Source organism: Hyaloscypha bicolor, assembly GCF_002865645.1.
Source record: "Hyaloscypha bicolor E unplaced genomic scaffold K444scaffold_182, whole genome shotgun sequence".
NCBI lineage: Eukaryota > Fungi > Ascomycota > Leotiomycetes > Helotiales > Hyaloscyphaceae > Hyaloscypha > Hyaloscypha bicolor.
The window spans coordinates 6,065,339-6,077,994 of NW_020194684.1; the positions used below are offsets into that span (position 1 = coordinate 6,065,339).

General features: G+C 48.2%; 7 protein-coding genes across 7 annotated transcripts; 5 read left to right on the forward strand and 2 right to left on the reverse strand.

Annotated features, from left to right (window-relative positions):
* Positions 1 to 79: 79 nt before the first annotated feature.
* On the forward strand, positions 80 to 532 carry K444DRAFT_621359 (uncharacterized protein). Its single transcript, XM_024881892.1, has one exon. It carries the CDS (start codon positions 297 to 299, stop codon positions 483 to 485), a length of 189 nt encoding a protein of 62 aa, XP_024729117.1. The 5' UTR covers positions 80 to 296; the 3' UTR covers positions 486 to 532.
* A 378-nt stretch (positions 533 to 910) lies between these two features.
* Positions 911 to 2,240, forward strand: K444DRAFT_256604 (uncharacterized protein). The gene has a single exon (XM_024871364.1). The coding sequence runs from the start codon at positions 1,182 to 1,184 to the stop codon at positions 2,034 to 2,036; it is 855 nt and encodes a 284-aa protein (XP_024729118.1). The 5' UTR covers positions 911 to 1,181; the 3' UTR covers positions 2,037 to 2,240.
* Positions 2,241 to 4,080: 1,840 nt separating this feature from the next.
* On the forward strand, positions 4,081 to 5,949 carry K444DRAFT_657179 (uncharacterized protein; the record flags this gene model as incomplete). Its single annotated transcript, XM_024886132.1, has 3 exons — positions 4,081 to 4,369; positions 4,432 to 5,093; positions 5,140 to 5,949. 3 exons carry the CDS (start codon positions 4,081 to 4,083, stop codon positions 5,947 to 5,949), a joined length of 1,761 nt encoding a protein of 586 aa, XP_024729119.1.
* K444DRAFT_669835 (uncharacterized protein) lies at positions 5,940 to 7,542 on the reverse strand. The gene is made up of 3 exons (XM_024887559.1): positions 6,978 to 7,542; positions 6,543 to 6,924; positions 5,940 to 6,492 (listed from the first exon to the last, which is right to left on the reverse strand). Exons 1-3 carry the CDS (start codon positions 7,464 to 7,466, stop codon positions 6,365 to 6,367), a joined length of 999 nt encoding a protein of 332 aa, XP_024729120.1. The 5' UTR covers positions 7,467 to 7,542; the 3' UTR covers positions 5,940 to 6,364.
* A 967-nt stretch (positions 7,543 to 8,509) lies between these two features.
* On the reverse strand, positions 8,510 to 9,659 carry K444DRAFT_603029 (uncharacterized protein). Its single transcript, XM_024878755.1, has 3 exons — positions 9,317 to 9,659; positions 8,769 to 9,264; positions 8,510 to 8,715 (listed from the first exon to the last, which is right to left on the reverse strand). Exons 1-3 carry the CDS (start codon positions 9,600 to 9,602, stop codon positions 8,667 to 8,669), a joined length of 831 nt encoding a protein of 276 aa, XP_024729121.1. The 5' UTR covers positions 9,603 to 9,659; the 3' UTR covers positions 8,510 to 8,666.
* Positions 9,660 to 10,260: 601 nt separating this feature from the next.
* K444DRAFT_256677 (uncharacterized protein) lies at positions 10,261 to 11,691 on the forward strand. The gene is made up of 5 exons (XM_024871365.1): positions 10,261 to 10,516; positions 10,564 to 10,670; positions 10,760 to 10,953; positions 11,008 to 11,415; positions 11,477 to 11,691. The coding sequence occupies exons 1-5, from the start codon at positions 10,394 to 10,396 to the stop codon at positions 11,500 to 11,502; spliced, it is 858 nt and encodes a 285-aa protein (XP_024729122.1). The 5' UTR covers positions 10,261 to 10,393; the 3' UTR covers positions 11,503 to 11,691.
* Position 11,692: 1 nt separating this feature from the next.
* On the forward strand, positions 11,693 to 12,081 carry K444DRAFT_545840 (uncharacterized protein; the record flags this gene model as incomplete). Its single annotated transcript, XM_024876173.1, has 2 exons — positions 11,693 to 11,815; positions 11,869 to 12,081. Coding segments are annotated over 2 exons (336 nt in total), but the record flags the coding sequence as incomplete, so codon positions are not given.
* Between the last annotated feature and the right edge of the window lie 575 nt (positions 12,082 to 12,656).

A 12,656-nucleotide genomic window follows, 5' to 3' on the forward strand; every position in this document is an offset into this window, starting at 1 on the left:
GCAGACAGGCTCGTCAACAAAATCCGGGCTTACATCAGCAGAAGCGAAAGTCGAAATGCAGAAGTATCTCAACAACTAGGCGGGATTACTCGAGCCACTCAACGCCAGGCGGGTCGTTAAAAGCTGCAGGTGTGGAAGACAGCAAGAAGGATGATCCAGTAGGAACAGGGATATCCCACAACACACCGGAGGGTGTCCGCACTGGCACACTTGAATGCGAAGGATCTTACGTTGTGTGGGGTTGTCCGACGTGCAAGCGGTTCGCCGTGCTGACGGGAGGCCGCAGGAGGGGTCGAATGAGGCCGCTGGCGTCGGCAGTGAGGATCGAGGAGCTCGTCTCCTACTCCCTCCTTCTTGCCTCCTGCCGCCTTCCCATGCAGTCCCAAGACTCTCAATGGCATGATTTAGCCTTCTCTCGTCTGGAGGTCGGCTGTGGCTTCCGGCGTTTCCAATCGAACAGACGCCGGGCCCCCTTTCCACGTTGAGCAGATGAAGCTTGCGGTGTGGTGCGATGCGGTTCGTTGCTCTCATTGTGGTGCTATCGCTGCTTCAGGGCTGGTGTGCTTTTACCCCACACTTGACTTGGCGCTGCTGAGCAGTCGTGTCTAGTTTTCATGAGCCAGCCTCCCTGTCGCAGCCCACTGAGAATGACGCAGGCGCTCGGTACGTATCCAATTGGATGCTGAGACTCTTGCCTGCCCCACTTATAAATTGATCAAGGCTGCTGATTGGTTATTCCCCTGTCGACCCCCAGCAAAGGAAACCTTATTTAGTACTCAATCGACTCGCTCCCCTTCCTTCCACCCCTCTCTTCTACACAACCCATCCATTCCACGCTCCCTCACATCCATCTTCAAATTCCTCACACACGAACGATCCTCTCTCTACCTCGTTTCGAATCTTCGAACGAAACCGCAATTCGAGTTGCGATCCATTCCACGGTGATAAGGTTGTGTCCGGCCGAAGACGACAAGACAAAGGTTCCGCGTAGACGATATCGCCGAGCGAGCAATACCTTGAGCCAACAAAGCACGACCCCGACAAAGCGACACCAGTCACAAGCCCGAAGCTGAAGAGAGCAGCAAGGGTCATTGAACGAATCTCTCCCATACAACAACCCTCGTCTTCAGATCATATATCGAAATAACCCTCCCAGCCTTCGAACGAAACCACATCGTGCAATGTCGGGCAATAGCGATAACAGCCCTCTCAACGAGTCCGCGAAGCCCCGCCGTGGCTCATTCACAACCCAAACCTTCAACAACATCTTCGGTCGATCCAATAGCACGTCCGGTGCTCCGACAGCTCCCTTCCCAGGCCCGATCACGACAGCCGCAGCACAAGACCAACGTCGACGCATGTCGATTTCCACCCTCGGCTTATCCGGCACATCTCCTACCCAGTCAACACCCTTCACTTTTGGTGGTCGCCGAGGCAGTGTCTCTACTGCAGGCTCCGATTCCTTCGATGAAAATGCGATCGATGATGACGACGGTCCCGCTCGCAGCAATCCCACCACGCCATTCGCACGCCGCATGTCATTCGGTGGACAAGCTCTCCGATCTGCGAGAGGCTCTGGTAGCCCAGGCACAACTGGTAGAGCTCCCTCTTATACAACTGCACCTCTTCCCACAATTCCTGCCGGGCCGCGAAGTTCTCGCTCTGGCTCTGGCTCTAAAGGCGGAGCTGTGACTCCTCCAAATCATGGAAAACAGGCAAGCACGCAATCAAAGCCCAGAACTGCTTCTGACTATCCCGTTTCCGCTCGTCCAGGTGAAGGCGGTGGCTTCAACTGGTCTGAGCAGCTTAGATCCCGTGCCGAGAGCTCCGTGTCGCAGTCTCAGCGCCCTTCTTTCCCAACCTCCCCGTCCTCTGCAAAGACCACACAAATGCCGATGCATGAGAGAGCCAAGAGCGTCAGCGAGATGCCTGCTCCTCCGATCGCCGTCCCGGCACCAACACCACCGCGTCCGGAGCGGAAGAAGCCCGATGCGTTCCAGGAGCGGATCTTGAAGGGAGACTTCTACATGGACTGAACGATGGACAGTATGGCTTTTCTTTCGATGTTTGATTAAGCCTGCTTGTGTCCATTGCTGCTTTTGATGAGTTTGGCGTTGATGGCGTTTATAAAGTGATGAAGGCAGAGCGCCTCTCACGCAAGAGCTTGACAGCGGGTGTCACTCTAAGTTTGGCTGGATTTGCTGCGACAGTCGATGGGTTTACAGAAGTGTACGCTGGCGTTTCTTCTTGTCGTTGGTAAAAAATTATTCGAGAAACGAAATACCGGCACTCTGCTTTTCAGCCGATGAGCTTATGATGAATGATGAGTTTTCTTTTCAATGTTAATGGATGACTTCCATCCTTTATGATAGGCGATAGGTTTGTGGGAATGGAAATGGAAATAGGAAAATATGCCACAAAATGTAGCTTTAGTTTAGCTTAACATGCTTTTCCGGCTGACTCAAGTCCAAGTACTCTGTTTTTGTGGTTCATACTTTGTGAGGACTCGAAAGATGGTTTTAGCTACGTTTGCAGCCTTGCTTCTTGCCTTATATTGGCAAATCAGTCAAGCAAATGCCGAGCTGGCTGATCTTGCCATGATTGACGCCAAGCGATGGTTGAATGTCCATGGAGGCTCATCAGTCTCCATCATTCTTCGAATCTAGCTTAGTAATAGGCTCTTAAGTTATGGTTACTAAGCTAATGCATCCCATATAACTGCTGTACTGTCTTTCCTATCCAGCAACTTGAAATTTGGTTTGTACCAAGTGAGGAAGATTGTTTTAGTCAAACTTCTAAACCCTTTGAAGAGCTCACTTCCTACAAAGACCGAGCGGGCTCACTCCTCTTGATGTCTAGAATTTCTTTTCTGTGAGTCCATGTTACGAATACCTTAGATTATAGTGGCAATAATTCTGCTGGTTAAAGATGTTCGATGCCACTTCGGTCTCGAGATTCCTCCCTCCCTCCTTCAACACCACCTTTGTCTAAGAGGTAACAGGTATGCTATCACTCCGTCTTTAACGCTTGTGTCTTTGAAGGTAGTATTCTATGCAGAGCATTGAGAAGCTGGCACGATCTCGCATCAAACTCTAGTTACCCTCGCCAACCAATTCCTCAATGGAGGCCGGCAGGAGCTCACCCAGCAAGTGGCCATACAACAGGAGAACATCGAGTACCTCGCCAGCGAACTAAACGCCAAAATGGATATACCAACCTTCTTGTAGGTATCCACCAATGTCTGCCTATTATCTCTCCTGACTTACCAGGTCTAGTTCCCCTAACGAACTCGTCACCATCCTCGTCGGCCCAAGCAAAGAAGCCCCTCATCACACGCGCCGAGTTCGATTCTCTCCTCGGTCAACAAGGCTCCCGCATCTACACCGCCGCCGATTGCCCTATGCTTGCGAAAATTAATAAATGCTTTCTGCACCTCGGTCACGTCTGGATCATCGGGGACTATCTATAACTCTCCTGTTTCCAGAACCGGGCTGTCGACGGAATGAATGAGATTTGTGCGCAAATTCTCCAGCCTTGTCCTACTACACCAAAACGAAGTGCTAAACGAAAATAGTTCAAGCCGACGCCACAATCTATCAAATGCGGACATTCAGGTGAGGAATCAATGAACAACACCCTTATTGCGGCTTTTGTGCTTCTTTAGGATTAGAATGATTGCATTGAGAATTATGAGCCATGAAGATGGACAAGGCTCCTAGTCCTCCATGGCCTCTGAATAGGAGGAGTAATTTCGAATTTTTATGTTGCGTCCGAAAACCGCGTCTTTTACACGACTCTGTCCATAGAAACTGGGCGTGTGGCTTGAGCTTCTTGTAGATCCCCAGTTTCGACGTCGGCTCCGTGTCTCGGTGTCGCTCGGTGAGATAAAGGAGGCGAGTGGAGGTTGCTTACTTCTTTTCGACGGACCCCGGAATTTTATTTTCATTCTGCGTTCTTGTTTCCTGGACATCTAATCGTCTTAGTACGACAAAGTCCCCTCGTTTTCGCGCCTTTCGGGTTTATAGAGTTTTGTTGTCAGGTGTGGTTTATCTGAACTGGCACAGCAATTCGAAGCCCGCCATGTCTTCAACATCCTCTTCAGATGTCGAGTCAGGTGAGACCCTGACGGATACTGAAAGAGAAGCTGGCGCAGCAGTTCCCTCGATTGACGGAGTAGACGAGTCTGCCAATATTCCGCGTAGAAAACTTCGCCAAAGACTTCATGACTGGGTTGACGAAACCATCGATGGATTCAAGGAACACGATCGAAGTCGACAAGAGGCAGCTTACGGCGCTACTGGGGAGCCTCCCCTGCGCAAGAATCTGAAGACCATTCAAATGCAATTCATTGCGTTCGGCGGGGCTATTGGTATGAGAGGCCTCCCAAAGAAAATATCATTGCAGAAACCCAGTGCTAATGAGTCTACTTAGGCACCGGTCTGTTTGTTGGATGTGGCCAAGCTTTGGCAGCCGGCGGGCCTGGATCACTGTTACTCGGCTTTTTAATCATCGGGCTCGACTTGCTCTGCACGATATACTCGTTGGCGGAGATGACCTTGGTCTTACCTATATCAGGAGCTTTCGTCGTTCATGCTACTCGATTTATCAACAAACCGTGGGGTTTTGCCATGGGCTGGAACTATGCCATGCAGTGGCTCATTATTCTACCCCTAGAGCTTGTGGCTCTCACGATTGTGTTCAAATACTGGCATGCGGTCGATAAGGTTCCTTCTGCAGGCCTGGCTCTGATATTCTGGCTGGTTATAATTATCATCAATTTGTTTGGTGTCAGAGGATATGGAGAAGCCGAGATGCTCTTTGCGATCCTCAAGATCATAGCGGTGGTCGGGTTCTTCGTATTGGGAGTGGCTATTGATCTAGGCGCAGGCAAGAGAGGCACTTACATCGGGGGAATGTACTGGCACGATCCTGGCGCCTTCACAGGTGGTTGGTGTGGCTTTTTCACCGTGTTGGTCATTGCCGCGTTTACGTTCTCCGGCACCGAAATGTTGTGTCTCGCGGCGGGTGAGCATCCAGAGCCTATTGAGGTACTTCCAAAGGCTGTCAAGCAAGTTTTCTGGCGCATCTTCCTGGTAAGATACAACCTATTTGATGTCTTCTTGAATCTAATCCTTCTAGTTCTACGCCTTATCTATCATCACTGTTTGTCTCGTTGTGCCTTGTAAGGACCCTCGATTGATCGAGCACTCAGGAGATGCTAACGCTGGAGCATCTCCTTTCGTTATCGCTATAAAGAATTCCGGAGTCCCAGTGCTTGACTCAATACTCAATACAGTAATCTTGATCACGGCGCTATCAGTGGGAAATACATCTGTGTATGCGTCGACGAGAGTCCTGGTAGCTCTATCGGTGCAGCATCAAGCGCCGAAGGTTCTCTCCTACATTGACCGCAAAGGTCGACCACAGTTTGCTCTTCTGGTTGCATTTATTTTCGGGCTTCTTTCGATCTTGTCACAGCTTCGCGACAATAACGCTTTATTTACACGGCTTCTCGCGCTTTCGGGTCTCTCTTCAATTATTACGTGGGGCTCTATATGTCTCGCACACATCCGCTTCCGCAAAGCGTGCGATGCCCAGAAGTTGACGGAGCGCCTTCCGTACAAATCTCCATTCGGTATCTGGGGATCTTACATCGGGCTCTTGATAAATTGTGGAGTGATTGTTGGCCAATTCGCCCAGGTCATATTCGCAGTTGAATGGAGTCATGTCTCCACGCCCAGTCAAATGGAGCTCTCGTGGTCATATTTCGTGGCGATACCTCTTTTCGCGTTGTGCTATTGGTCATATGTGGTCTATGAACGGTGGAGTGGAGAGATGCTGACCATGGACTTGACAACTGGCACGAAGTTCTTGAGGCCTGGAGAAAGACGAAGACATCGTGTCGTAAAGGGAGCTTGGTGGAAGAAGGTATATGATGTATTGTGTTGAAACAAAAATTGGAATGAAGTATGTGAAAGAATTGCTTTAACCAATCTCTCCACTTCATGGCTTTCCATATATAGATTTCAATTGCTTTCAATTAACCAGAATCTCTGCTGCTTCAAACTCATTTCAGTAGGAAAATTTGCACAGACAAAGTGCGTCATTCGTTCGCAAAAAGTGACGATGACCCTGAAGAGAAAGTTGTAATAAAGATTGCTCAAAACTCAAATGATTATATCGCTAAAAGTGCCCAACGCTTGTGGAAATAGGTATAATGTCTGCGTGCGCTCTCACACCAATTCAAACTCCCCAAGAAGCCCAAAGAATCCTTCCATTTCTCCCAACGCTTTGACTCACCCTAGATGCCCAAAAACCCCGCAACCCAATTATTTCGGTATAATGACACAGAAGAAGTTACGTTTTAGGGCCTTTTATTCCGTGCCGCATCCTCCTGACGCCGCTCTCTCTGTTCATCCGCCTGCTTCTTTGCTTGCTCTGCTTTGGTGACTGCCTGCTGTCGTTTCCTTTCTTCGTCCTGGGCTTTTGCTGCTGCAGCTATTGTTAGCAAATAAACCCTGCGAGAGAGGAAGATGATATACCTTCTGATTGCTTTAAATGAAGTAGAACCTGGACGGGGCTAGCCAGCAACTTTTTCTCGATGATCGTCTCCTCTCCGAAAATGATGCAGTGCGGTAAGTTGTCCAAAACCAAGAACAGAGACGTCCCTGAGCATCTCCATTTCCAGGTCAAATGAACTACCCCAGTGCAGCAAATTGGTTCTCCATCCGCTCCAACTAGCTCATCAATATTCTTGGGTACCGGCTTGATAAGATCTTCCATACCCAAGACATCCTCCACATAGTGTCTTAAGACTAGGTTATACCAGCTGCCGGAGTCGAGTTGAACTTGATGAGTGTCCCATTTCTCAGGACTCTTTGTGCGGAACTGACCGATTTGGAAGGTTGGCTGGAACATGTTAGGCTACAAGAAGGTTAGTAAAGCGTGGTAGCATCAAAAAATAGGACCCGACTAACACTCTCATTGTCCCTCCGAGCACCATTCTCTGCAGTTGACTGTTGTGACCTTCGCCGTTTGGGTTGGAGTAGCTTCGAGAGCCTCCCGAGTATTGTCCATCTTTTCTTTATGTCTGTCTCACGAGCAGCCTCCTCTGCAGTCTCCTGAACGATAGGTAATTCTACATCCTGCGAACTAACTTCTGCCACGGAGGATAGCGACGAGGTTATGGAGTGGACGGGACTTGGTTTTGATGAGAGTCGTCTGCGAGGACGTTGAGCATCATCTTTCTCAAATGAATTTCGATCTTCGTCTGGCGATATCGATCTCCCAACATCGTTTGTGTATATAGTGGTGCCTTTATCCTCTATCTCATCGAAGTTGAACTCGAAGGGCTCTATCTCGGCAGTAGGTGGCAGCACTGGAGCAAGTTTAAGGACCTTAGGCTTGTAATGCTTCTTTTTCTTGACAGGGGTAGTCTTATAGACTTCGAAAGCTAGTCCGCTCATTGCGTCTTTATCGTGCTGTGGAATGTCGACCGGAGGGCGTGAAGACTTGCTGTACCAGTGACCTGGCCACGCGTCTCCGCTTACGAGTTAGTTGTGATACACACCAACCTCCCAACCCCCCGGGTTGGTGTTCCTCGCTAAATTTGTAGCACAGACCAGCGCAGACCAGCCAGCTAGAAGTACCTCCTACACAAATTACTATGCGAAATACTTGGCCAGGTCGCTTTCACGAACCACCAGTGGAAAGTGACTAGTGCAAGGTACGAACGGGTAATCTAGCAAGGCAGGCGGCCCAGCTGGCCTGTTGCAGGGGTTTTGGAAGGTTGTTTTCTTAGCGTAGCTGGCCTTTGATGCCTGAAAATCACTTGTTTCTACGTATCTGGCTAGTGCAACAGGCCAACAGGCCAAACAGGCTAGCTGGGAACGTTTCTGGAATGCTTCAAAGACACTTTACCAAATACAAATTCACTTCTGAAAGTTCTTGTTCTTAGTTACTCTTAATAAACTCGTAGAAAAGTTTCTAAAACGCTTCAGAAACGTTTTAGTAACGATATAGAAATATAATTCTTTCCATTATTAATATAGATAGGAAGGAACAGGGGGTATGCGAGAATAATTGATACCTTAAAAGTTGAAACTGGCCATGGCCTGTTTTCTACCCCTACAACAGGCCTGGTGGGGACAACAAGCAGGCCAGCTCAACTACATATTCTGCTAAGCACAAGCCAGGGACTTTCCCAGAATAAATGGGGTCGAGGCAACGCGAGCCGATGCACATTCAGGCAGGCATGGCACGGCTCGGGGAACGCTCTTGCAAGGCGTCGTGAGTCTCCGGATCACAAGATGCTACGTAGAGGCAGATGCTTATGCTGAGACACGGGCTCTGATTTGCCCCAGAACTGGGAAGGTTTGCTGTTTTCAAAGTCTTTTCCATGCTTACTGCTCCCAGTGGCCCCCTTGATGCAACTATAGAAACGGGGCATGTTGATGCCATAGATAGTGAAGATAAAGAAGCCTCGAATCTTCACAAAAAAATTGCCAAAGTCCCTCGAGCCGAGTGGCGAAACGAAATTCGGTATCGCCCAAATAGTTAAGATCCGTAGAGAAGTGTTCTATGCCATTGGAAATACCTTAGTAAAATACCAAATAATGCACCATGGCCCCCGCTCACCGCACACCAGCGGTAAAGTGGAATGATTGCTACGAAATATTGGTACCCCCAACAAATACCACCTGAACAGCAGCAAAGCTAGCATAGTGTCAGCAAAGTTGTACCTATGTCCATCTCGAAGTGATTATTACGCTGAAGTGGCAGAGAATATCTCGATCATTCTTGCTCTTGTCATGGTGACCAGCAGCAAAGAGAAAATAAATGTGAAGCACGCTACAAGACCCAACCGCAATCCCAGATTGGTGACCAGGTACAGCACCACGATGGATGTGAGAGGAAGTAAAGTTGCTACGGCTGTCCCAAGGACCATTGCGATTTTCAACAACTTATGATCCTTGTATTCCACGTACAAATTCTCAGAGTCAGATTTGTGTAATCGAGAGAAGTGGCGGTGCCACCAGACGATAAATCGATTTAGCACCCAATATGAGACTTGATCATCGGATTTCTGCCTCTTGAGCGCTGTAAGTTCAGATGAGGCGGAAATATCCCACACATCATTGTCTAGACCGGTGAGAGCACAGTTGCCCTGCTTTCCCCGCTGAAGCCATTGCTTCAAGAAATCCAAGTCTGTCGGGGCAGGCGACTGAGTCGATGCCATGAAGGTTTGCTGCATGAAAGCTTCATCTGTCGAGCCTCGTCAACACCACTCCTATCAAATGTTTTAGATGGATCATACTATACTCCCCAAGTTTCCTTCGAATATCTCGCATAATTGTCCACTGCATGCTCTCGCCCTTTTCCTCGGACCGCATCAAGGAATACCAATTTACAGCATATTCAAGTTTCTCGGCGTCGCCTGACGAATTGTCTTCCGCCACACATCTCTTTAATTCTGATTCAAGAGAGACTAATTCTGCCTGAAGATAGAGCAGGTTCTTCGCACCAAGTGACGAAAAGCGCCGAAAGATCCCAAGGGTTGGCTTCTCCCCCATGAGCGCAGCGAGTTTTTCGTAGCCATCCATTATCGCAAAACAGGAACACTGGAACAGATTCGAAATAGTACCGAAAATGAGAATTTCTAGAATGTTAGAAAATACCATCGAAGGCTCGGCGATCTGTTTAGATGTTGCAGCCTCGCCTGAGGTCCAGCCAACATGCGATATCGCTCCTCCGAAATCCAATCAGGCTGTGTTCAAGCACTCTAAACCGACCACTTGGGTTGACTGCGAGGCAGATTACCATTACAGATGATATCCCCCGATACTGGAAGTAATGCGGAATTCGTTGTTTTTTGCGTCCAGATGAAGCCTACTTCTGGTGCTTGCCTTACATAATCATGCGCTACTTCTCTGCAAAGTTCTATTACTGTTCGGCACGAGTCGTAAACCGAAAGTTACAAATAAATAAGGTGCTCCCTAACTAATTTCCGTGTAAATACTTAGCATCGATACCGAAGCTCCTCCAAATTTAATCCTTACTTGGTCTTGATGTACTGGGTATCTCGGGCAACAAACAAGAGCCAATAGAAGGAGCAGTAATTTTTGGTGGGGTGAATTGTGATTTAGCGTTTTGAGTTTTGCGTTTTGCGTTTCTCGCTTGGACGAGAGGTTCTTACGGCTTTCCATAAGCAAGGCTCTATGAAGAGAAATGTGGCTGCGACATAACCAACCAGCTGCGAGTATGGTGAGCCTCAACTCCCTTTCCACTAGATTCGTTCGTTCCAGCCTTCGACATTCTGAGCCACCTGCCCCCGTCATCCTTGATCAGCTTTCAATTGAATCCCCTACTCGACGTTTCTAAGATTTGTCCCGCTATGGATCCTGGAGTATTTTATCGAAGGGACCAAGCAGCGTTTTTCCGGGGTTGGGAGAACGCAGAGCACAGCCTTATTCCAGAAGCTCGTCCATGTTCCGCCACCGAGATCCTCCATTTTTCTGTAAGCCTATCGCGATCACGAGTTTTCGTTGCGCTGACAACTTGCAGAGACCCGAAAAGATTGGAGTCAAACACGAGGAGGTGACTGATGAGAACGCTGTCCAGTGGGCTAGCAGAAGCTTCGATTCTGAGATGGATGCCAGTGCTCGCATTCTGTAAGGAAAACATATCTCTCACTGAACTTGTCACTTTGTTCCTGCTCCGGGTTGGGGTCGTTACTGTGCTGATCCGCATGTAACCGCAGCTTGGCTCCAGCGAGAAGCAGTTCTTTAAATGAGGCTGGAAAATATGTCTTTCCCACCCCCGACACCCTACCACCCTTCAAGCCAGAGACTTTCAACCTGGTGGGCGATATACTAAAATTGCACCCCGGCGGATGTGTGAGAAATGCCCAGTTTTCCCAAGTCTCAAAGTTGGTTGCGTCTCAAGACATCACCTGTAAGTCCCGATCTTTCAACAGGCGCACGGCATTGTCTGATTAGGCCCTACCAGCCATATATATAGAGACCTTGTCGCATCGAGAATGTTGGATTAGACTGTTTGTTACTTTCAATTCTAGAAATTTTACAACGACAAGCTTACTCCTCCACCTCCTCCCAACGGAACGCGCTTTTATCGAGCAGAAACTCGGCGATGCAGCCTTGCAACCACTTATGCATCACCCATTGTTTACCCCAACTCTAGTGATGGAACTACTCTTCCAAGAAGCAAGCGAGTATCTTCATCTTGTATATTGCAACTCTGTCGGCCTGTATATTGCGGCAGAGTTGCACACCAACGAAGGATACCGACATCTCAAGAAGGAAGATCTAGATATGGAGGAAGCATCAGAAACTGCTTTGGGGCACGAGCAACATATCCTGATTCTATGCGAGAAGATCGAGTCAAACCTAAAGATAGGCACGAAGCTTCTGTCCTGGTTTGACGACTTGCCAACTGACAAGGCGTCTGCCGAGCAAAGAACACGCTTCGATTCAGCAGGCGTAATCATCCGAAACCGGTTGGAAAATTTGATTGATGGCTTTGAGTTCCAGCTGATCCGGCTGAAGAGAGTGCAAGGTCATGCACAGTATAATAGACTTGGGGTAGGCACCGTTAACACATCTTTCCAGGACCGCAAGACACTGTGGAGACTGACGGGTTGTAGTTACAAGTCAGAAATGCCACACTAGGCAATAAACTCAGTGCTCGAATTTCAGAGCAGAGTAGAGATATCGCCCACGAAAGCAGGCGCGACTCTTCTGCCATGAAGGCGATTGCTGTGCTTACGATGTTCTTCTTACCTGGGACGTTCTTCGCTGTAAGTCACTAGTCAAAACGAAGATAATAGCTAGCTTTAATTGAAGTGCATAGACGTTCTTTGCTATGCCGCTGTTTGAATGGAGTTCCCCGACGTCGCCATCGGAGGGTACGGGGAACGTCTGGATCTATTGGGCTGCTACAATCCCGGCCACTGTTCTAGTACTCGTGGCATGGAGGCTCTGGTATGTGTTTGATGAATGGAGGTGGAGTCGTGAGGGAAAGGGGACTGTTTATCAGGACTTCTGGGCCTGGGTTCGATCTTGAAAGGGGAAAAACTAAAACGACCCCCCGCCACCCCCTCCCCAGGGGGTGTTGATTGGGAGCAGGCTAGCCACTAACCCAAAGTAGAGGCACCCGGACAGGAACACTAAAACTCTGGCTTTTGCTTTATTTTAATTTGATTCTATAATAAATTAATATAATTAATTCTTATTTCATTTCATTATAGCACTAATTAAGGGATATTTAAATATGAACTTTTTATAAAATTTGAATTAGTTGTGACCACTAGTGTCACATGGTTGATACGGACGTGGTTTCAGCCAAAAGGGTTGGTTTCAGCTAAGGTTCCAAGCTATGGTTCAAACCAAGCTCGGATTCCAAAGCTCGGCGTTTCAGTGGTCTTGGCCATACCTACTTATCCACTGCCACACCTCACTCCATTCCCCCTTAGCTTTAGATCCTTAAGACATTGGAATCATTGATCTTTAAACCTCGTTCCATTGCTTTGTTCCTGCCGTCACATTAGTAATAGCTCCTTAAATTAAAGAAGTTAAAAGTTTTATATTTTATAGCCTAAAGATAAGCTTAAGAAAGCCTAGGAATTTAGTGAAAAGGTC